We start from the raw sequence: 24,343 nt of genomic DNA on the forward strand, positions 1-24,343 counted from the left end.
AGCAGCTCAGCAGCACTCACATGACCGTTGGCAAGCAGTCAGACAAGACATTTATTCCTGTGGCTAATCAGAGGGATTCAGCAGTGGTTTGAGGTTATCCGCTAGCGTCCAGTTCGATATAAGCTCTCAACCTGACACGGAGCACTAATTCAATTGCACTTTCCACCGAGCACGGCTCTCTGCGTCCCCCAGAAGACGCTCCCGAGATGTAAAACACTCTCAGTCCGCTGTTATAAAAAGAGCCTCGACTTGAGAGATTTGAGGTCGACAACGCTCACCTTTACAGTTGAGTAAGAAGTACCGCATGCTGTGGCTGAATGAAACATCCACATAGCCGCACTTGAACTCGCAAGACAGGCAGCAGCGGTTGAATGGAGAGTTTGTGTCGGCACTGTGGGATCAACACTGCGTGAGTATCATTACATACCTTATAAAGAACTCACAGAAACCACAAAAGCACTTTTAACTTCCAGTGAAATCCTACCTGTATAAGTGCCGTCGCTTGGGGTTGTCCTCTGTGCTCAGAAAGTATCTGAAAAACATCCAAACATCATCATCAAATAAACAAAATACCCTTGACTCTGCAGCACTGGCTGTTAAAAAATATGCAAAAATATCAAAAACGTCTTACATGAGGTTCCTTTCATGATTGTAGGCCAAGATTTTGGTGATGTCCCAGTCTCCAGAAGTCAGGGACTGAAGTATGTCTGTGCTAGTGTTAGGCTGGGCGAGGAAAAACACAGGGGACCACTATACACTCTGCACATAGTCTCAAAAGGACAAATATAATAAGGAGAATTTTACTATTACCTACCGTCGAGGTGGACATAGAGATGTGGAAAAACTTTCCTCTCCCACCCTGAGGTATTGCTCGGGTGAAGAAGAACTTGTGTCCGTCTTGGGAAAAGAGCGGTTCTTCATTCTGCAGAGAAGAGAGAAGTAAAAAAAAAAAACACCTGCATGTTATTATAAAGTTTGTGTCCAAAACGTGCCTGCAGGGCTTTTTCTATCTCCTGCTATTTACTTGTTCAAGCTCAGACACATGGAGTAAACACAGTCTGTTTTTTAATCAAGTGTTGCACAGCAGTGTTGTGATCACGTACCTGTCTGTGCAACCAGCTCTCACTCTCATCCTCATGTTTCTGAAATTTATAAGAAGGTTTGAGTTGAAAATTTTATTTCCTGAGTCCAACGAATTGCATTAAAAAAAAAAAAACAATAAGCCTTTCAGTATTATTTGTTTTCGTTATTAACAACAAATTCTATGAAAAGACCGGAAACAAAAGCGTGTTAATCCATCTTTAAGTACTGTCTGACTTTTCTGATCTGTTAGCGTCACTCAGACCTAATCCAATTCGTCCTGAGTGAAGATGTAAATCTTAAAACAAAAGTTTGACATCTTGATATATATGCTTATTCACTTTCTGGCCGTGAGTTTGATGAGAAGATCAGAACCTTATATCTGTTTGCTAAATGGGGACGGGATGCTCGTTATGGATGTTTTAACAGACGAGTGTGAGAGTAGAATCAATCTTCTCATTTAACTCTTCACAAGAAGGTGACTAGGAATATTTCCCAAAATTCTGAACAATTCCCTTAAAAACAGATGGGAAAAATATACTTTATTTATTATTTTTTTTAATGCTTAATTCCTGAAACACCTGAGCACTGTAGTTTTTTTTGCAAACAGGACCAAAGAGTGCATGTTAGGGACTATTGTAAATTGCAGAATTGGTGAGCTACTGAGTATCTACAGCAGCAGAAGAGTGTATGGAGGTTTCACTAAATAAACCTAAGTGCAAAAATGTGGCTCACTGTTTTTTAAGTTTCTTTTTTTTATAACAAACATTTACGACACAGAGGAATAATACATGGTTGACTTCATTCTTGGTTTTGATCAATTCACAGGATTTGACAGAGTATCAGCAGACCTATCATTTTTTTTTGTGTTCAACACAAAACATACAGCAGCAGCAGCAGATTTCACTAAGGAATATCTGCCAGATGTTTTACCTTAATGCAGACTCCAGTCGTAGCCTCACACAGCGTCAGGATAGAGTTGTTCTGGGCTCTGTTCAGCCAGTTAACAGCCAGTTTGGTGCTGGTGGCCCATTTCACCATGGTGATATAATATTCCCTCCTGGAAAATCAGAAGGGGGGGAATACATCACCACAACCTGACAGCCTCTGTCTCGACTACCTTGAGAAAACCCTCCCGGGCTATTTCTGGGGCTTCAATGAGGCACTGTTGGGCTGTCACTCACCCTATTCGGGGGTCATCAGGTTTCTTCATCACCACTGTGTGCAGGGGACCATTGAGGCTCACCACAGACAGGTGCACTACAGGGTTTTCCTCCCCAGCCTGCAAGGGCCAAGAGGAAATTAGATAGGTCAGACTGGATTTCAGTCTAAGTCAGTGAGGAATTGTCTTTCTGTTGTTTTCAGACGTAAACAAGCTCTGTAAAAGTCTTCTGTGTACAGCAGGAGAATGTAAATAAATACATTTATTTAAATACAGTAATTGAGTACAGCTTTGAGATACTTCTACTTTTGATTTTATAATCTTTTATACTTCTATTTTATTACATTTCACAGGGAAATATACTACTCTGTAACCCCATTACATTTATATATTTTACATTATGCTGCCAGTACTTCTGGACTTTTATTTGGAAAGATTTTCTTAGTGTATAATAACATCAACATGAGAATAGTGAGGGAGTGAGATTGTGGCTCAATCCAACTTGCCTTTGGATAGTGATACTCCAGGTTGGCGGGGTACGGCGTCCCCGTGAAAAACGGGACTTCCATCTTCGGCACCAGTGAGTCGTTGATAGTCATGTAGGCCAGCCGCAGCCCATCTGGAGACCACCAGTGGGCGATGTGGGTTTGCAGGATCTCCTCTGAAATACAAAAACAACCAGTTGATACACACTCTGACCTAATGTTTTCACACTGACTGTGAGGATACATACCCTAAGTTATCCTGTCAAACTCATGCAATAATCCATCTAAAAATGTCATGTTTAAGTCCTGACACTTAGGTTACAGCACTGTCAGGTGACTACAATGCAGTGCTGCTGATAAAAAGTTTGTTTTGCTCTGTCGGCTGTGTTTCAATTAGTTGGTGTTTATGTACTTAATATTCTGACACTGATAAAGATATGTCCAATATGCAACCATTTGAACAGACACTGGCTTAATATTTGCAGCCTGCGTGATTTATGATGCCCAATCCCTGCGCTGTCACTGGGGAGAAATAAATCAATTACTCATAGTAAATTTTGACAATTTGAAATCCAAACACATGAAACCAGCATCTGGGCTTTAAATCCACCATGCTGATGTGGAGTTAATGCTTGTGAGTCAAATAATGGCAAATTAAGATGAATCATTACAAATATATGATGAATATAGTATGACTAGTATGACTGCAAGCTTCATTAATCAAGATCTATTCCACAGAATTCTGTTCATGGGCAGGCTTTTGTTTTGTTTTTTTGGGGGGGCGGGGGGTTTTCCCCCGCTTCTTTCTTCTCTTCATAATCATTTAGTATAGCACATTGTGTTTTCCCCCTGAGTATGAAAAATGCATATGTATATAAATAACACTTTCCTCTCCTTGTCTATTTTTGCTCTTTAAGCTTTTGTTGGTGGTGGTGGGGGAAAACAAAGCCTTGAAGTATTCCCTGTGAATTTAAACCCGGGCTTTGATTGATTGACAGATTCACTGTGACTAAGGGAGAAGACATTTTGGAAGAAACCAAGACAAACGGTGCAGAAATGCCTCAAACACCTCCTCAAAAGAAAAATGGGATTATTTTGAAAGGTTGTGCCTGGCATTTCAGTGAAAAAGCACTTTCCCTCACTGATTAGTTTACTTTTTCCAGCAGTTTCCTGAGGAGTGACTTTCACCCAGCAGGGGGCAGAAGAACTCTATGAACAGCACTTAACAGTAGACACCTTACTGAACCTAGATGTGGAGATCCAAATAATAGCTTTTTCCTGGCAAAAATGATCAGCTCAATCGTGATGAGGACTTTGATTTTGTTATCACTGATCATGACAGTTGACGATGTTTTTTTTTTTTCACTTTACAGTGAATTCAGAAGGTTTTTTACTTTATTTAGCCTTTATTTAACCAGGTTAGTCCCATAGAGATCAAGATCTCTTTTAAAAGGGAGACCTGGCCAAGAGGGCAGCAATATAGATACATTAAAAACAATAAACAACAGATTAACAATATTAAAATGGGCTCACAAAACACTTGAGCTCAGACAGGGTAGACTGCAATGATTTCACCAGAGCTTGAAGTTGAAGTTCAGATTGTAATTTAAGAAGGTGAAGTATGTTATAACAGGGTCAGAGTGGGCCAAGGAGACTATTAAGCATTCAGTTTTCAACAGGTGATTGAGTCCTCACTCTAAGGCTTTGTTGCACTACAGCAGGATTTTCAAGGCCTGTGCCCTCAAAACATGTGCCATCACTGTTTGTTCCTATTCTTCCACAGGAGGAACACAACATAAAATTGATTTTATTCATTATTCTCTGAAGGTCAGAGCCTTTAATGGGACTCCTGGCATGTTGTTCTAGATGCCGAAGCTGCAGTTCATACAAAACAAAAACACATTGCCTGCATTGACTGGTTTTTGGTTTTGTGTTGTTTGTCCTCACACATCCACTGTGATGATCAGTGACACTGTCTTCTGTGCGTGACAGTCACTGCTGTCAGAGGCAAACATATAGCTGTCTACAGCTCCATCAGCAGGGGAGGGACCACATGCACAGACCAAAACCTACAGAGTTTTATTTTGTTTGTACATGTGACTGCATGTGTGAAAAGACAACCTTACACCTTGTTTTCTTATGAGAGCTCATCCCATCTCCGAAACCTCAGGCTCTACAGGAGACTGTGAAAGTCATTTATATGACTTCAGTTAACCTCTTCACAGATGTGTGTATACATAGAGAGAGTTGTTTAAACCCGCAGGACTGTATTTGAAAGTTTTTTTTAAATCTGATATAGAAGCCATCATTCCGTCATCTAGAAAACATATTCAAACATATATTCTATTTTCTACTAGGCGTCACCTTAAATCACCTGCCTTACTTCAAACCGCCTTCCAGTCCTGTGATGATAAGAAAGCTTTAAGTTTATATTCTCTCACTCATGGATGAGGATACTGGACTGTACAACACTAAATACCTGAGAGAAAAAAGGCAGCCTCACCTTGAACTATATTCCAACAACTTCTGCCAAACCTATCACACCAGAACAATACAGTCCATCCTGCTAACACTGTCTGCAACGTGTGTAAAAGCTGTGTGCTATCCGCTGATAAATCCATGAAACACAGTGGGAAAATATGGCAAGGCAAATCTTTCTTTAGCATTGAAAATGGATTACTTCTTTCATGTCATGTTCTGTGTCTACAACAAAGGAATAATCCCATTAATGAAAAACCGATTAGAGCCGACCCTGAAGCAGTTCATGCACTGTAACAGAATTTCACTCATAATAACTGGCATTTTGTAATTACATTATACAATTACACTGCAGTTATTATCCCAAACCGCCCTCTGAATAAATCCAAAATTAATAAAATAATAACAATGCCAAAAATAGAGGTCTTCACTTCCTGAACAAGGCAGTTATAAACTTTATTATAAATGACTGCACAGTCTAAATACTAGTCTCAAATATGGCAGTGCATCCGTAAACAAAGCCATATTCAAGTGGTATGTAATTGGAATGTCTGTCTCACATATGCAGTAAAATGTCTCGTATTAAATTACAAGCATGCTGGCTTTTGAACATCTGCTGAGTGAGATTGCAGCACTGCAGACATGAATTAATTAAAATTGCCTGAACACAAAGACAAGCTATGGGAAGTCTAGTAGAGGAGGGGCACTGAAACGTAGCCAGCTGTGCTCTTTCAAATGGAATCACGCACACAAACACCCACCACGCCTCGGGGAGGAGGAAGTGGAGGGCAGGTGTCACAAGATTGGATTTAAATTCAGATTTAGCTGTTTAAATACGCTAAATGCCCAAAAGTTTGAGGACACTGTTTTTCATGGTGTAGCCTTAGCAAGTTACTTCCGTTTGAAGCTGTTTCAATCTATATTTTCATTTTAAGAACAGATCGCATGACTGCTTTTATCTAAAAGGTGTCACTTGCAGTGACGAACACACACACGATTCTGCAGCTCCCCAAAGCTCTATGGAGCGTTGCAGCATCCTTTAGCTCACTGTGTTTGTTTTTGGGACTGAAAACTGACTCTTTGATTTGCTTTGAATGCTCTGCTGTACTGCAAAAAGGCTCCGAAAACAAACTGTAGGATACCTGCTCAGCACCAAATAGCAGACAAACAAAGTTAGCATCTAACTAGTGAACACACTGAAGCCACATATTTTCTTGTTGGGTGGGTGGAGAACAACAGAGCTAGAAGAAGAGTGAATACAATAATTAGGTGGCAGGAAACATGGTTCCAAATGAATTTTAATCTAGTTCTGCGCCTGTGGGATATATAAATGCACAACTGTGTGATAATAAAAATTCACCATATTAACTCGACAGGTGACAATAATAATGTTATGTTTACAACTTTCTGCTTCCCCCAAGTGCCCAAAAAACAGCTAAAGGCAACATTAAAGCTGCAGTCTACATTTATATTATAGGTGTTAATACAGCCTTGTGGTAATAGCTTGGAGAGCTCCCTTTTCTGTTTCAACATGACAGTGCTGCTGTGCAAAAAAGCTAGGTCCAAATGGTTTTCCCAGTTTGGTGTGGAAGAACCTGAAATCTGTCCAACACATTTGGTTTGAATTAAAACACAGAGTGAATTTGGCTCAACTTCACTCACTCCCTTCATTTTGATTAATTCTGAAAATCACAGAAATCCATATTCTTACTATTTGCAACTTAGAAATGATGGACATGATATTATCCTGGGCTTCGTTGTATGTCCGTGTAACTGTCTCTCTTGTCTTGTCTTACCCTCATACAGCCAGTCAGCAAGTCCATTGAAGACAACTCCCTCTTGGCCAGTGGAGACCAGGCGGATCGCTCGGGTGTCTATTGTCGCTTTGTAGTAGATGTTGTTTTCAAATATGAAGACCTGGACAAAGAAATGCAGAGCAGTGGCTATTGTTAGTCAGTCTCTGTATTACTGTATGTAATCTAAAATGGTCAAGTGTATTGCTCCATTGACTTACACCTAAATTTTAATGCCCTGCAAAGCAAAGCTGGGCATATTTTCCCTCAGCTTCTGCATCTCACATTTCTCTTTCTACAGTAAACCAAATCCACTTGTGGCTCTTTTCACAACATGACTTAATCTTAATCCAGATAGAAACGCAGCTACCCACTCAATGACATTTACAAGCTAATATAGCTTCAGTCAACACCTGCCTTAAGCACTGTATTAACAGATATTTGCCTCATTACGGTTCGAGCTGGATTCCTCTCCAAAGCAGTATGAAATCCTTTCTATTGCTAATCAAGGCGCTGGATCTGGCTGGGGGCCCTGCAGGCACACACACACACATAACTGAAGAAGTGCAAACACACAATTTCACCCCCCCCAATGTTTACTGAGAATTTATGCTGTCTTCTGGGGCTGGACGATGGCTGAGCTAAACTGCGGGTTAGACTGCTGATTTAAGCCCTCAGCACCAACGATGCCATTGCCTGAAGGAATTAAGACACACCGCTGGCAGATGAGTGTGTGATACTTAAAACCCTCTGTCAATCCACTCCAGTGTTTTCGCCTCATGCCAGTATGAGGGGAGATGAATGTGGGATTGATTGGTATCTGAAGCTCCGGCTGTGTTTGGCATGACTGGACTGTCAGCTGAAACCTCTTCAGCTAAATCTAAGCCTCAAATCGCCACCACAAGATTCAAAAAAGAGAAAAACATGGCTCCTTTCACTCTGATGTATAGCTGCTGTTGAGAAAATCAAAGTTTTATATTGTGGGATCAACATCTGAGGAAAACAGATCAATGCAGGGCTGTGTAAAGCAAAGGAAGCTGGTGGTTGGCGAGTGCTGCAAAACCGCCGTGGGACATACCAAAAATCATAGGCAGCTTTCAAAGAGTTACATAAAAATTGAATTCTGAGTATTTTAATTTTTATGAATTATACCTTGGCAAAAGCTCCCTCAAAACTCAACCTCAAACCCTTGATTCAGCTTCACAACATTAGCACCAAGTGAAAGATACATAAAGTCTCCGGGTTCAAAGGACTCATTGTCGGCAGAGAAGGCTTAAATAGCATTTAGTCGTAAATGATCCTGAATAGCCTCTGAAAACCGGAATAATTTGTAAAGTAGGTGGCCATCTCTTGACTTATAAATCTTCAAGCGATTTAGATGAGAGAAAAGAGAGAATAAGCAAAAGGCTGAAAACGAGCAATTTCAAAAGGGTGGCGAGATGAAAGTAGCAACATCAAAGCTACCTGTGGAGCTCAAATAGCAGGGTTTCTTATTTGTGTTTGAGTGTGTCTCCATGTGCGTGTGTGTTTTTTTGTTGTGAAATATTGTCCAATTTTGTCAAATGATACTTTCATCTGGTTTCATTTTTTCCCTTAAATCCAGCCCCTCTCTTCTTCCCCCTCCTCTTTTGTGTTAATATAACATCTTTCGCAGGTGTGCATGTATGTGTGTGTGTGTGTGTGTGTGTGTGTGTGTCTGTGTCTGTGTGTGTGTCTGTGTGTGTCTGTGTGTGTGTCTGTGTGTGTGTTGACCCGGCTTCACTGATTGCTCTGTCACGGTAGAGTAATTGCTTGCGGTTTAATGAGGGGATCGTTGCAGGATTCATCTCCCTGCTCCTCTCACTGTACTGTACATCTGACGCTTCACTGCACACAGCCATACTGCCACAAACACTCACACACACCTTTCGTTTTTACATGCTGATGAAACACTTGATGATAAATTGCTCCAATTCTAATAAACCTAATGGCGAATCATTACATTCACAAACTGTGAGCAGAAAAAGAAAACACGTCCGACATCGCCAGGTCAGACAGAGACAAAAGATGAGAGCTCATCTCATTTCTCTCGCGTAACCTCTGCTGTTCATTAAATCAAACGCAGAGCTACAGTAACAGCATTGCGAAAGGAACAATCAGGTACACTATTACCATATGCAAATTAATCTGCTTTCTTCCCTTGGCTCATCACACACTTGAAATGTTAATATTTTCTCACAGGAATGTATCTGTAATTTAAGCAAATGATACAATAAGAGCAATTATGGAGGAAGGGAAAGCTTTGAAGTAATAGCTGATGAAACATGGGACTGTCTGTTGCCTAAGCACAGCAATCCAAACAGAAACTAATTTAAAGTCAACAAGACCTTTTTTTTTCTTTTAAGTAGTGGATTAGGAGAGAGAATAAAGCAAAAGATTATCAGGTGCTTGAATCGATGCCACTACAACAAATCCCATGAAAAGACCAAAGCAAACAACGAGTCAGTTCTCTACCAGTACATTCTTACTTCTAATACTCGGCCCCAAACCCACTGATATTACTGAAGATGGATCTCTTTAAAAATGGGTCACAAATATATTGCTTAGTATTTTTAAAAAAGGCTCAGTAATTTCCTAAAACAGCTGAGCATTGTAGTTTTTAGCTAACATTTCTCAAACAGGAATAAATAGCACAGGTGCGGGGACTACTTTCAGCTGTGGATTAATACTCATTTGGTGCTCTGGTAAGTATTTACAGTAGCAGGAGGGTGTGTGTGGAATTGATTCAAAACAACCTGCAGTGCCCATGTTAATTGTAGAAAAGTGCTATAGAGTAGCTCGTTGATATGTTTTTAATAGTTTTAGGACAAAATGGAGCTCTACGGAACAGAGGAATAAACTATATCAAGTTTTGGCTTCGCAAGCAATTTGTAGACACACAGGATAAATACACTGGTGATTTTGGTCTTTTCTTTGGATTTGTTGACAAAAGGGAAAACATAGAATATTGCAATGAAAGCTCAATAAGCTCCCGAACAAAACACACCATAAAGACAAACAAGTTCTCCAACTGAAACAACAAAATACATAATTTGTAACTGCCCTTCAGAACAACACATCCACTACAAGTTAAGTGTTTTCTTATCTGACAACAAGTCTTAATGGTTATTCATTCATAATCAGTCGCAAATTTGCTTCTTTTTCATCTCTGACTTGCAGCTCATGTGAACATATGGTGCTCCTACTTAACAAGGTCAAAAGACTTGCAGACTGGCCCACATCATGTAAATGACATCCTCTGAACTTCATTAAAGACTTGAAATTATGTTTTATTGTATTTGCCAAAAATAGTGCACTCTACTGCTACAGTTGAATTTATAATAGCTTGAACTGTTTTGAATCCAAGGATTTCATCCAAATTGTCAGGCTTTCTTGTGTAAATATTTCTGCACTCTTTATGCTTTTAAAAGCAACAAACACATTTTACTTCATAACACCAACGTACAATGAGAAAAAACTGACAGACATGCCAAATAGAACTGCAGTGAAACCAAATTGAAGACACCAATTTTGTTTGCACAATTGGACAAACTGTCTCTAATCAACTGGTCCATTTTACAAAATCTGTCCCCAAATGTGCCTGATGACACACACACACACACACACGCTTTACTCAGTGCCATGTGTTTGCACCACCGCAGAAAGCCCAGACTGTCCAAGCCACTGGTTGTGCCACCGAGATGCCATCTGCCACTGTGGCTCTCACCAGTTCATGTGTTGTAATGAAGTTGTGAAATTAAAAATTATTTTGGCTTCACAGTGACACAGACAGAGGTCAAAGCACTGGAGGTTCACCTTAGGGCCCTTGACACAGTCATTACAGTGAACATAAACCTCTTATCGCCACAACATTTGTCTGTTCCACTGCGACAGACCATAAATTACTACTGAGCCTCTGTGATGCCAGGCTGATTCTGACAGATGTCCACCAGTGTGCCAGTATTCAGTGAGAGTAATCTCGGGGGTAGGGGCCTCCTTACCAGCTGCTGGCCTTGGGGTCCCCATCCAGCAAACTGCAGGGCAGCTTCATGCACCTCAGGAGGATTCAGAGGCCAAGTTTCCCTGTAGAGACGGCACATTAGAGAATCAATTCACTATTTGTCTGTTTGTACGCTAAATGCACAATGCATGCTGTACAACTGAATACAAATGCACGGTCAGAACAAGGAAGTCATGTGATTTTTTTGGCTTGTTCCCTCATAGTAGGCTTCATCAATCATCTGCATCCTTTTTTTAGCACAAGCTGACTTTGCTTGGCTCACTGCAAACACAGAACAGTGGGAAATAAGCAGACATAGATGGATGAGAGGCTAAAAACAGGCCAGGCTGAATGCAGCGCACAAACCTAAAGTGAACATTAATGCATTCCCACAAAGTGGCAGCAAAAGCAGGTAAATGGGGCTGATGTCAGTGGACTGTCTACTTGAGGTCAGACTGAGGTCTGTGAGAGGAAGGGGACAGACCAGGGCCCAAAAGACAACAGACAATAAAGGAAGAGGTGAGTCTTACTGTGCCACAAGGCTGTAAATAATGTACTTGGCCACATAGGAGTGCTGGTAGATCTGTGGAAACAAACAGCATCATAGTCAAAGAAGGACAAAATCTGGAAAAATTATATGGTGCGAGGTAGTACTCAGAGGGCATCTCACCGGTTTTACTTCGAAGGCAAACAACACATGCTGCATGTCTGGAGATACTTGGTACTTGGCGGCTCTGGATCTGTCCTGAATGGGATCAGAAACTCACAGTAATAATACACCCAGCACAGCAGCAGTAGAGGGTATACCTACTGTTTTTTTGAAGTAAACTGTAGGCAAGATGATACTCACAAACAACTGGTTCTGCACAATAACCGTGCTCTTGTTTGTGTCAGCGTTATACTTGACAACATGCCCTTCTCTTGTACGATAAAGCAGCTCATTGTCTGTAAATGCAAAAAAGAAAAACAAAAAAAAAACACAATCATCAAGGAAAGATGATAGAAACTGCACTAGCATATAGTATCTACTCCAAAATTACTATTAAACCTGCACAAATTTGGGGACAGTGGAAAGAAGCTGAAAACACGACAATGACATGTTATTAGCTTTTAAATTGATTTGGCAAGCTTGCTGGCAAACAGCTGCTTATTTACACATCCAGCAGTTCCAGTGCAACATTATCATTCATTTGGTGTCATGTTTCTGGCCACCTGATGAATGTACGTCCAATATTCTCTCTCCTTTCAGCTCACATTTGCCCTCCAGCAACTCCCAGGGGAAATATCGGGCTCTTTAGCTGCTAAATGCTCCACTGTGTTCACCAGCCACTTGATACGTGGAACTGCTAGATTGCTGCTGCCCTTGTCATCCTGCTCTGTGGACAACGGGCTCATCTTTTATGGGAAGCTCCCATTAAATGCCAGAATTGCTTTCTCTGGTTACCTTAGCACTAAAAAGTCAGTGTTGTGAAAATCAAGGTAGAGATTGAACTCAGTTGTATATGTTTTATTGTTGCTTAAATCTTGATTTCAAGCGGTTTTAAGCAGAACTTCCTCTCTTTTTAAGTGTGTTTTCCTTAACAGACTTATTTTTTCAGAAATATATGTGAAAACTTTTGCTTTGTGATAAAACATGGACAGAGAAATGGCAAAAACACCGCTCAACAAATGAGACTGTTAAAGGCCATGAAATGTGAGCCAAATGAATTTGGTGACACCTGTTTGTGACAGTGGAATTTTTTTTTTCATCTTGCAGAGTTGCACATTTGTGAGTCACATTGCCAATTTTTTGTGACAAGGGACAAACAAGAGCTGATAATGTTAGTGCATTACTGACATTATCAGTAATGAGAACTGTAATTAAGCCAAATCAATTTCATGAGAAGCTCTGAGCCGGGAGTCATAAAGAGTAGTGATGGTAATTCAGCTGCCAAAGTTGGTGCTTTTGTTTCATGAGTAGGTTTGGCCACAGATGTTGCTTGTTGATAGCTTGTTTTCATTGTTGGGCAATATTATATTCTGTTACATCTCAAAAATACAAACAGCGTCAGACAAACCGCTGCAGCTCTTTCTTTTAGATATCAGTGTGAAGGTCGAATCCTTTGTCTTTGGATCTGAGTATGTGTGAGAAACTCAGAGGTGAGTCCAAAGACTACAGAGGCGAGCAGTGATCAAAGAGCAACGGGGATCAATTACGCACTGCTGTGAATGAAGCCCACAAAATATTGATGAGGAGTACTGAAGTGTGAAGTTGTCCCATTGGGCTTCTTATCAAAAGGTCATTAGCAACAAAATGGGAGTTGATTGCATTAACTTAACTGACAAGATGCAATGTCACACAATTGATTGCCGGGGTTTTCGTCAGGTGCTGAGGACGTTTTCATCATGGCCGTGAATGAAGGGCACAGAAACACAGGAACTTAACTAATTATATGTTAATAAGCCAGTAATGTAAGTAATCAGTGGAACAGTCTGCACCATAGAACAAAAGGACAGATGTAAGGTCGTAATTTCTCTGTCAGCACGAGAAGGAGACGTGATTTTGCATATGCACAGGACAATGTAAATTTATTTATGGGTGCAGCCGCATTCAAACGTATACAAGCAAGACACCAGGTGTATTTATGCATAAACTGCTTGTGCATGAATTTGTGAGCCTGGTTGTTGAACCATCTGATTTCAGCAATGCAGCAACTTTTATCCACTTTTCTAGTTATATTTGGTTGTCTTAAAAAAAAAAAGCAACTGTATGTCTCCAAGCTACAAAGTGGTTCAATGTAACACAGCGCTAAACTTGGTCTTTACTGTCTATTGCTTCAAAGGAAAATTGATGGGGAGATAAAAAAAAAAAATCAGTTGCTTTAGATGTGACGAAAGAATTGGAATCTGGAGAAACTGGACCCTGGACAAATTTTTAGATTAGATTCTTGTAATTCAGACTATAAGGAACTGAACTGGCCTTTAATACATTAACCGTCCTGTTTGTTTCACCAGATTTCAGATGACCAGCTATGTATTATGTGCATTAATTACAACCAAGTATGCCCTCATTACTAACAATCTGGTTAGTCTAATGAGCATGAGAGTTCATTTTCAACCTTGGTTTTCCTACACCAGTTAGTTGCTTAAGAGATCCTCAGCTCTGGATTCTGTCCTGTGACAACCAGACCAAACGTCAGTCCTGTCCTTGTCCAATTACCTATATCCCTTACTATAAATATAGATAAGAAGAACATACTGTATTGTTCATTGGTAGTAGTTGTGCTAGTCACAAAGCGCAGTTAAATCTCAAAATCCATCTAACAATAAACACTTTTCCTGTCGAACACCAGAGGGCACCGAGTCAGCTGATCCAACATCTCTGAGCTCAGCCAGGAGCTGCCCGCTGGCTACTTTGTCAAGGTTACAGAGGCCACACCAAATCTGTTGTACCATAAATCTGTTCTGTTTGGATCATTTTTACTGTATGTACTGTTTCTATGTAGACAGCGAAAAATCCTAACTGGAATGCGTTTATGTGTATCTACATTATGTTGACAACATCTATGTCTTTTGGAAAGGAGATCGTAGTTATTACAACAATAACCCCCCCCCCCCCCAAAAAAAAAAAAAACCCTCTGATTTCTTTTATAACTCTGGTGTTTTTCATGCGCATAGATTGAGATGAACTAAAAGCCAAAGATCTCTGAGTGCACAGTTCAGGTGCACAACCATTAGCTACAGAAAAAGGAAAGTTTAATGATCTCCCTGCAGAGGAAAGCCTTGGTTTGAGTGAAACTGAAGACAAAGGGAACTTCATATTTTATTGCTCATTTTCCTACTACCTCACATCTCTTCACTCATTTAAGCCTTGTATCAACAGTACACAGTCCAATTGATATTTACCCTTAGATATCCCACATGTACACATTAACTTTAACAGAGCTAGTTTCAGGTACAGTGAACCTTTTCAACGAAATGAACTGCATACAACCTAGATTCTTTCATTCCCCTTTGGGATTTTAAAGCTTTATTACCTGATATTTTTTATGACACTTATTTCTATTTTGTCGCTTGATTGTTGATGAGTTCTTCTGGCTGGATGATTAGAAAATAAAAAAATCACAAAAACTTGTTATTCAGCATGTTGTGTTCTAGGAAGGGAATTGTTTTTGTGGCAGATTTTGTTTCTACAGCTTCTGAAAGGAGACACTGCTTTTGCTTGCAATGTAATCTTATATATTTCTAGCAAGAAAATACTTTCTATTAAAACTTATTATTAAAACCAGTGGTATAGTTGTGTGCAGAATATTTCCACCACCATTCTAAAAAGTTGGAAAGGTGCTCTTTCCTCCAAATGCTGCTCCTTTTTCCCCCCAAATACTGTACACCTTTGGTGATTGTGGCCAATCAACCAATCAATTTTAACTTCATCTGTCCGTAGCACCTATTTCCAAAACACCTCTGGCTTATCCAGATGTTGCTTTTCACACACTGACTTCTGTGATGAGGTTGTAGATAAAGTTCCATGTCGACCCTGTTTGTGTATCAGCTCTGCACAGCTGAATGGTGCACCACCACTCTTGTGCCAGCTACACCTTCTTACAGATCCTCTGCAGTCGTATGGGGATTTTGCTTTTCCTTTCTGCAAGATGTGCTGTTTTATCTCCATACATATATAAGTTTTCTTGGTCTTCGAGATCTCGTCTTGACTTCCAGAGTTCCCCTTAACTGCCATTTCTTCATGACATTTCCAACTGAGAAAATTTCAAGCCAGAAGCGCTTTGATATCTTTTTATAGCCTCCCCCTGCTTTGTAGGCATCAATTAGCTTCACTTCAGTTGCTTAGACGAGACCATGGTTCTTGAGCGTTACCAAAAGGTTTGAGGAGTCAGAGGCTTTATCTGCTCTGGAAATGTGATCAGCTGACAAATCCTGATGACAGTTCTTGAGCTGCCTTACAAGTCAATTAAGGCCTGACAAGAAGTTCTGAGACTTTACAAGTAGACGGGTGCCCAGACTTTTGCATATGTCACGATGACCCTTTGAAATGTTTATACATTTTTAAAGTTCATGAAATAAAAAGTAACAGTGCATTAACATTCGGAGAAAAGTTCATTTGGTAATCTCTGTTTGCTGCAGAGGTCGTATTTATTTTGTTTCACCTCATAAATCAACCTAGGAGGGCCCAAGCTTTTGCAAACAACTGTTTATTCTCAGTTATGGACAGCAGCCTGTCATAATGTGTCTGGATATGTTTTGTGTTTTGACATGAGTGTCCAATCCTAAATGTCAAAGGCAAACTGTTCACTCACCACTGAGCCATTTGGCGTCTGGGTCATGGATGCGAAGGTCTTGACCAAAAACATCCTCTATAGTCACTTTCTTCTTAAGGGCAAGGCTGTCATCTTCACCTGTCAAGTGCACCACCAAAATAGACAAATAAATACGCATTAATTAAACATGATGTACCAAAGCTCACATGTATATTCATAAGACATTTGTCTTGATGATTTTTGAAGAAACCTTGAAGAATCTGTCCTTCAGTCTTGTAAGATTTATTAGCATTTCAAGCAAGTGAGTTTACTAGTTTCCAAGAAAAGAAACATGAAGAAAATCTTTTGACTTTTCTGTCAATAAGTTTCTTTGCTCAGGGGGGCCTCATACCAGAGACTGTCACCATCTCACTATGGAGATAGCACCTCCAACAACTATTCCCCACTATAGGTAGAGCAATTTGGAACAAGGCACAAACAAGAACGAGGCCCTTGGTATTGCTCTATTGATCTGAGAGCATCACTTCACATCTGCTGTCTTCATTTTTCAGCAGCGGGTGGGCGACTCCTTCCATCCCCAAAACTCAAAATGAGATCTGAAGCTGACAGCTGAACTGCAGGTGGAGCAGACAACAGGGGAACACAAACGAGTCGGTGCGGATGTGAGGAAAGAGATGCTGCGAGTGTGAGCTCTTTAACTGTCTTCTACCACACCTTTACTCAGGAAACAACCGTTAGACGCAAGTTGTCAGGACGGCTGACAGCCCAGTTTTACTGTACAAAACGGTTAGTTGACAGATTCTTCGGCAGGCTTCACATTGTGACTGAGTGGAGGGATCTGAGTGTGTAAATACCATGTCAGACACTGTCAAGTGTTTATCGACTTGAAAAATCGGAGAAACTCTCTTGTCTGGCAAGAAGCTGCAGGGTGAGGGGAGAAAGCTAATTTCCAACATGAGGCAAATGGTATCTCTGATGCTGTTCCAATCTGACAAATGGCTGATGCTATTACTGCATAATCATCTCCATTAAACAGGCCTGAATGGCATTACACATTAAAAGGCCCATTACCTAGTGAGATGATGACCCTGCCTCTGTATAAAACCGTTATACAATCACCAACCCGGAGAAACCATGTCATCTGTAAAACCTTGCCCCCTTTGAAACAAGGTTATCAAATTAAAATAGCTGCCTGCTCTGCAAGAAAACGCTGAATCCTGCTGCCAAGAGGGGGGAAAGAAAGGGACTTCATCTGAATTGTGTTTGCAGTGCTGAATTTAAAGCACAGCATGCGAGTGGGATATGTGGATACTGAGGCATCAAACATCTAAACAAGCGTGTGTGAATACTCTTTTTTTTTTTTTTCTTTTGATGCATATTCAGTTCCAGATGCATATTTGAGAATTTCTGAATATTGTTCCACTGTTAAAATAAACACTTGAGAGGATTGTGCATCCTTGGCAGAGGTATGTGGTCGCTCAGTTTCATCTGAGGTGTGAAATGTTTTGCTGTTCCCAATTTAAAGTCAAGGCTGTGCAGAATACATGTGAGCTGAGGCAGAGAACAAGTGCAAGTGAGAGTGACTGCATACTGTGTATGTCGTTACCTTCACCAGGGAAATCAGGATTTATATCTCATTTGTTTGTCGTATTGTTTGTTACCAGAATGTCTCAGAAACTGCTGTTGACATCCGATGAGACATTAGATCATGGCCCAAGTAAACAATGATTAGTTGTTGGTGAGAATCCGGGAGAATGCATAATATGGAATTTTTGAACATTAAAACTATTTTCACATGAATCAAATATGTTAAATCTAGCAGTGGCACAACTTTTAGAGTTCTGCAACCCAACTGTCAAGACAATGAATTATGGAGAAGTCTGCAAAACCCTAAATTACTTTAATTTTTTAAATTAGAGCCCCTAATGCTCTGGTCTCCTACATTGGTGTCAAACACACCACATGCCTATCCGCCACCTCGACCCTTTCACCTTGCCTTTTACCAGGCCTAGTATGCACATTCTGATTGCTAGCATATGTGTTTGTGAGTGTGAGTGTGTGTGTGTGTGTGTGTGTGTGTGTGTGTGTGTGTGTGTGTGTGTGAGTACTGTACATACGAGGAGTCAGCAGGATGACGGAGGTGACAATCAGGGAACAGATGATCAGGATGACCAGCAGGGCGATGGCTATCCCCTTCCAGTTCCTCTGAGTCGGAGCGCTGCCCACAAGGTCCTGAGAAGCATTACATACATAACACATTACATACTTTACATACACTTATGTATACATATACACAAACAAGCCTAAATATCATTAAATGATTTCAGTCCTGTAGGGTTTATCTCAAAATGGATACACAGCGTTTTAGAGCTCATCTCATCATACGTGAGACAGATGTATTTTGTACAATCGCAGTCGGAGGCAGAGATTGGCCGGAGGACGGCTCATTCTCTGTCAGGCAGATGCTGACAACTCAGCCACTTGTGTGCAGTAACACTACAACCTCTAGCCGCTCCCCGCTGCTCGCATATGAAGAGTCCCCGCAGCTTTGCCTGATAGCTGGAGTGGAGCTACAGCTTCAGTGCAGACACAACAGGCAGAATAATGAGCTGCTCTCTTCACACAGCCCAGCAGATGGTAGATGGCTAATCAGCGCTATTCGAAGCACATATACTGCAAAAATCCACAGGACATACAAAACAGAAGTGTGGGAGACAGTAATCAGGTGGTCTTGAAGACTGCCCCATACTCTAAAACACCGATCCTTAAATTTTTGATCTAAGAGCCCTTTAAGAGATTACTATAGCATATACACACAAAATCCTTAACGTATACCAAAAGGGTCTAAACAGTTTTCTTGAATAAAATGTAGATTTAGGTTAAAAACCTCTTTAACTCCAGGCTGTCTTTCACCCCCTTTACTTCTAGGTTTGTGGCATTGTCATTACATGTCTCAGTCTCATGTCATGCTGTTATTTCCAGGCCAGGTAAACAGATTCGGAAATCACTTGGCATATGAATGGCACAATAGATGTTCCAAGCCCTGACAAATGAACTAATGTAATTATTTTAACTGTGTATTCATTAGTGTTAGCTACAATACTTCAACTAACTAATTTAACTGTTTATCTAATACTTTTTGCTATCTCTTTCAACTATTTATCCATTACATTTACAAATATTTGTACTGTTAATTCATTGCTTCAGCTATCTGTTTCAAGCATGTCTCTGTAACTGCAGGAGTACCCCCAGTATACCACTGGCTGGAAATCACTGCATTAGAAAACATTTTATGAATGAACGAAATTTGGGGGTTGAAGGGCTTGAGTTTAAACCTCAGCGTTTAAGTGTCAGATGTCATTCCTATCGAATGAATCGTCTGAGACTATGTGTGTGTGCACAGACACACACATTTGCACATAAATCTCTCTGTCACAGTCAGTGAGGAAACTGAGCAGCTCCAGCCACCCGTATCAGTCCAGCTGCTGATATCCTTGTAACCAATTAGACCTGGTCTATACAGTCTGCAGCAGCTCAGTGAACCATCTACAAGTTAATGAGGGGTGTGTGTGAGTATGTATGTGCGTGTGCATGAGAGAGTGAAACAGACTGCTCAACTCTTGGGCATAAATGAAGCTTCTTTTTTTTTTAAGCCTTTAAACTGCTATATCGCAAGTTACTTTCCATTTAAGGGTTTAATGTGTACCTGAGTGTGTATCTCTGCCCGTGTGTGTGAATTTACGTTGCCTGTGCGCATACTGTCTCTGTCTCACAACAAAGTAAATCAATACAGTAGGTAGTGAGTACACATAGTAAAACAGCAGGCACATCAATAAGCTGATTTATTGCTGCAGAGGTAAATATTTTTGTGATGAGGTGTATGGACTTGTATTCTGGATTCATAAGATATTAATCTGGCAGTTTTATCATACTCTAATAGGCAGCGCTGCTGAAGTTGCTTTTGATACCAACAATCACCTCAGGCCTCTGACTGAGGCAGAAATGAAATAATCAGATGCTTTGACAGACATGCAGATAACAGCCTTGTTTCTGCATCTGCTTGCTTGTTTTTCTGTACACATCTGGGCTGAGAATGGCAAACCGATTAGTGCGGGCCGGTGATTTAAATGCATCCCAGTCCAATATCCAGTTCAGTGCAGTTCAGCGCAGCCTATACCTGACTGAGAGGTATAGATCTATAAATGTGACAGCTGGGTTGATGCCAAATAACAGAGGAAAAGTATCTCTCAGCACTTTGATGCCAGCCTGGGAGGCAAGTGAGTAAATATTTAGTCCCAGTCATTTTTCCATCCATGGCAAATCCAGTGTACTCGCTGCACCAAAGGCACAAGAGGCACAAGGTAAAATTACTTCAGACAGCCTACTTTTTGAATCTTAAATACACCTCCCACAAGCCCTGTGGACTAATTCAGGCTCTGGAAATGTAGGATGCAGACAACCTGACGAGCACTAGTAGCTTCCCTCCTGTCCTTCCCTTGGCACCTTGGCCTTTCTCACTGCAAAATCCTCAATGAAAGAACATCCAGTGGAAATGGATACGACTATTAACACTCACTGTCAATATGCCTGGATATATATCACCGCCTTGAAGAAGATGTGATCGATGTTTATTGTACTTCCTGTGACAAAGTAAGCAGTGTTCAACAGAGTCGTTAAATCTGCTGCCACTGCTATTTGAACCACCCACTCAATTAACAAAAGCTATTGCAGAGTACAATGTTAAAACTAAGCATTAGGAGTTTTAAATTCAGTTATATTGATTATCTGTTGGCTTAAATGCATTTCTGGTGTTGCGTGGACACATTTCCATCCAAGAGAAGTCACATTTTAAAATGTGAGGGGAAAAAAAACTGTCCTGTAAGTAACAGTGCTTGATCTCCAAGAGAGTTTTTGAGAATAGTTCCCATGTTCTACAAGTAAAAAGGCTGCAGATTAGGTTCTTCACTGACCCTTTTACTGCTAAATCACAGTTTGAAACCCCCATTAGTGACAGATAGAAATGGCTGAACTGTCTGAAGAGTAAAAACCAATTTGAAGGAGCTGTGAAGTTTTGAAAAAGTGTGCCTATTGGAGAAAGTACAAGGCTGAAAGTGCTGTCAGTGTTTGTGTCAACTAATATTTGTGACTATTTTTTTTTTTGCTCCATAACACATGAAATCCCAGCATCTAGCTGTCTTTAACACCCAATGTGAGAGTTGCTTTGGTCCAAATAGAACAACAAGCCTTGTTTTAGGTTTTAGTGATGAATGTAAGTTCTTTTTTAAGGAAGCTCTACTGGTTATACTTTCTCACACGACAAGTATATACCAAATATATATAATTTTTGTATAGACTTGCTTCTTTTCATCAATTAATTCATCTGTTGTCTTTCTTGTTAAAGACATCACCACCACAATGTGTTTGAAACTTAGAGTGAAAAGTAGCACCATCTATTTTAAAACAGCAGCACTCTTCTCTCATACGATCCACTGTTATTAAAGTGTCTTAGCTCTGATTGCTTTATCCCCGCAGAGTGCTTTATCCCTGTGTGAAATGTGGAACATTTCACCCACCTACTCAACCACAAATGAACAGAGAGCTCCAAACTCAGGCAGAATTCACTCTCATAGAATGTATGAAAATCATCAGCATCTTCTTTGTTTCCAGCAAATGAAAACCCCATAGAGACGTACTGCGCAAAATCTAACTTCTGGTTTGATTTCCCTGAGGTTCAGCCTGTTTAAGTATATAACAAACTATGCAGCAGCTGTAAACTTGAGGATCTGGATGTTGACCTTTCTGAGGAGAAGGTCTTAACAAAGCAAAAAGTGAGTCTGTGTGCGAGAGGACATCTTGACCTTTGGCTACGTTTTCAGACATGGTGAGACATTACTGGCTGTCTGCATTAAGCCATCTCCTTCTGTTAGTCTGTGTGAAGAGCAGGCATGCATGCCTTACAGCTGATAACAATAAAAGCTGCATCAATAAATGAGAACTGCAGCCATTTTCACCCTCTTCTCTACAGACACCACATCTAAACAAACCCTGTGCATCTTGGTGCCGACAACTCTAAAGGGTAGAAAATCCCATGAGGGGAAGCAACAACATTTTTTCAATCCATTTGCTACTATTTTCATTCTATTTCGAGACAAAGGGGCCATAAGAATGAAGCATCTTTTAAGGTCAAGCTTCCTTTATCCCCCCCCACCACTCACTCTCTCTAATCCTCTCTCCCTCCCACTTTCCCTTTGTCTAACCATCTCTTTGTCTCTCTGTTCGCTGCTGAAGTGTGAAATGGATCTTTCCTGATCTCTGAGCACCTGGTTTCCAAGGGAACCAAGAGAGCCATTTGAGTCCAATTTGCAGTGAAGATGGTGCTGGCTGCTGTACAGTACAGTGGGGACTAATATTACTGCTGAGTGCCATGTGGGAAATTTGCCCTGGGGGGGTCACAAGAAATTAACTCAGGACTCAGAAAACGAGACACATATTGCACGAGGGAATGCGGACATTTGAAACGGAAGCAAACTTCAGCTGTCTAAAGACATCGGACACTTGACACACGATATGTCACTCCACTCTAATGTAGTCGCTGACAGAGCAGTCAAACTCGAGAGTGAAGCAGTAGCCTTTGGACATGGGGGCAAACATTTCCTCTGGAACGGCATCAATAAATCATGGGCATTCATGAGTGAGATTAAGAATTCATGCCAACTGTCTTTTGGTTCATGGACAGTAGAGCATCAGTCTGTCTCTGTCTATTCAGCCAGTCTTTGTCCACTTCAGAGAATGTGGAGAGCGAGGGTTCCACTGAGCTGAAAAACAAAATGTTCTTTAGATGAGATTTTGTAACCTGAAGACATATTAGTTGATAAGGGATCAGCTCTGATAAGGAGAGGGAGGCACAAAATTGGTAATTAAAGCCATGCAACTGTAGACCACATTACACAGATAAACACCTCCAGCTAATGACTAACGTTGAGGAAAAGTACTGCGAGACAGTAAATGGGAAAGAAAACTGTGGGATGTACTCTGCGAAATATTTACCTAAGAGCTCGTAACATACAATCATTATTTGTAACACTGCAAAAAAGTTCAGTGTTAACAACGCGTCGCTAGCTAATGGATTACTGAATAAAATTCTGCTTTGTTTCTCTCGATATCATAATTTTTACATTTGAAAATTTCTGTTTGAATCACATTTCTCTAAACTCAATAGAGGTGAAAGAGTAAGGAACCATAGCAGGTTGATTCACAAGCTCTACTGTGTTTTTCCTTTTGAAGTTTTTCTAATTTTCCAGCAACAGTTGTGATCTACATGCTTCTTCAGTAGCTTACTCATGCCTTCGGCTGTCTCCATCTGTAACATGACCTCCCAGCTTGTACGGCATAATGGTTTTTACCACTGCTATTGGTCTCTACTAACTACCGAGGGAAATATCTGGGTCTTTAGCTGCTAAATTCTCCACTATATTCACCTGTTAGTTGCTAACTTTGTCTGTTTGCTGTTTGGTGCTGCACAAGTGGAGTATAGTCAGTTTATCAGACGCTTATTAGCTGAAAATAGGACACAATGTTTAAATATCTTAAAATGTATGTGCTTTATTAAATCATTGGTACTAGTGGTGGTGGTGGTAGAAGTAGCATTACTAGTGGCACCATTCATATATTGGTGAGGTAAGTGAGAAGAAGACAAGTGCATTGTGTTGTTCTTTCACAAGGAGTCAGAAATAATATTAAATGATTTAGACCACTGCCTTTTATGCCATTATCTGATTTCACCTGGGAATAAATTATTCATTATCTGATGAGAAGCTTTTTTTTTCTTCCATGGCTTAGACACATAAATATATCCAGTCGCCTTCAGTATTCTGAATGTTGACAATATTAAATTAAATTACACCCAGTCAGCGTGTCTCATTCAAAAATAATAAGTGCAGTACCCATCTTCTTATCCGATACATTACTAGGCTGGAGTGCGAGGTGCTCCAAGGGATCTATTCTATGCAGTGTCTCTGAGTGTCTGTGTGTGTTCCCTTCTACATTTGGCTTTAAAACCAGTGAGGCATGAC

General features: G+C 40.5%; 1 protein-coding gene across 4 annotated transcripts in view; it reads right to left on the bottom strand.

Moving 5' to 3' along the window:
* LOC121192850 (dipeptidyl aminopeptidase-like protein 6) overlaps positions 1 to 24,343 on the bottom strand; it is a 67,236-nt gene that overhangs the window by 4,522 nt on the left and 38,371 nt on the right. For 3 of the 4 annotated variants that reach the window (XM_041054775.1, XM_041054776.1, XM_041054774.1), the window contains 15 exons: positions 18,389 to 18,503; positions 16,311 to 16,409; positions 11,867 to 11,961; positions 11,687 to 11,761; positions 11,547 to 11,599; positions 11,018 to 11,099; positions 7,002 to 7,122; positions 2,749 to 2,903; positions 2,265 to 2,362; positions 2,014 to 2,140; positions 1,104 to 1,142; positions 815 to 922; positions 632 to 723; positions 485 to 532; positions 279 to 391 (listed from right to left, as the gene is read on the bottom strand). In XM_041054775.1, coding sequence (XP_040910709.1) covers positions 279 to 391; positions 485 to 532; positions 632 to 723; positions 815 to 922; positions 1,104 to 1,142; positions 2,014 to 2,140; positions 2,265 to 2,362; positions 2,749 to 2,903; positions 7,002 to 7,122; positions 11,018 to 11,099; positions 11,547 to 11,599; positions 11,687 to 11,761; positions 11,867 to 11,961; positions 16,311 to 16,409; positions 18,389 to 18,503 — 1,420 coding nt within the window. Of the gene's footprint in view, positions 1 to 278; positions 392 to 484; positions 533 to 631; positions 724 to 814; positions 923 to 1,103; positions 1,143 to 2,013; positions 2,141 to 2,264; positions 2,363 to 2,748; positions 2,904 to 7,001; positions 7,123 to 11,017; positions 11,100 to 11,546; positions 11,600 to 11,686; positions 11,762 to 11,866; positions 11,962 to 16,310; positions 16,410 to 18,388; positions 18,504 to 24,343 lie in introns of those variants that run through there. The other variant, XM_041054777.1, reaches the window with a different exon arrangement.

This window comes from Toxotes jaculatrix, chromosome 14 (genome assembly GCF_017976425.1).
Source record: "Toxotes jaculatrix isolate fToxJac2 chromosome 14, fToxJac2.pri, whole genome shotgun sequence".
NCBI classification, from domain to species: Eukaryota; Metazoa; Chordata; class Actinopteri; family Toxotidae; genus Toxotes; species Toxotes jaculatrix.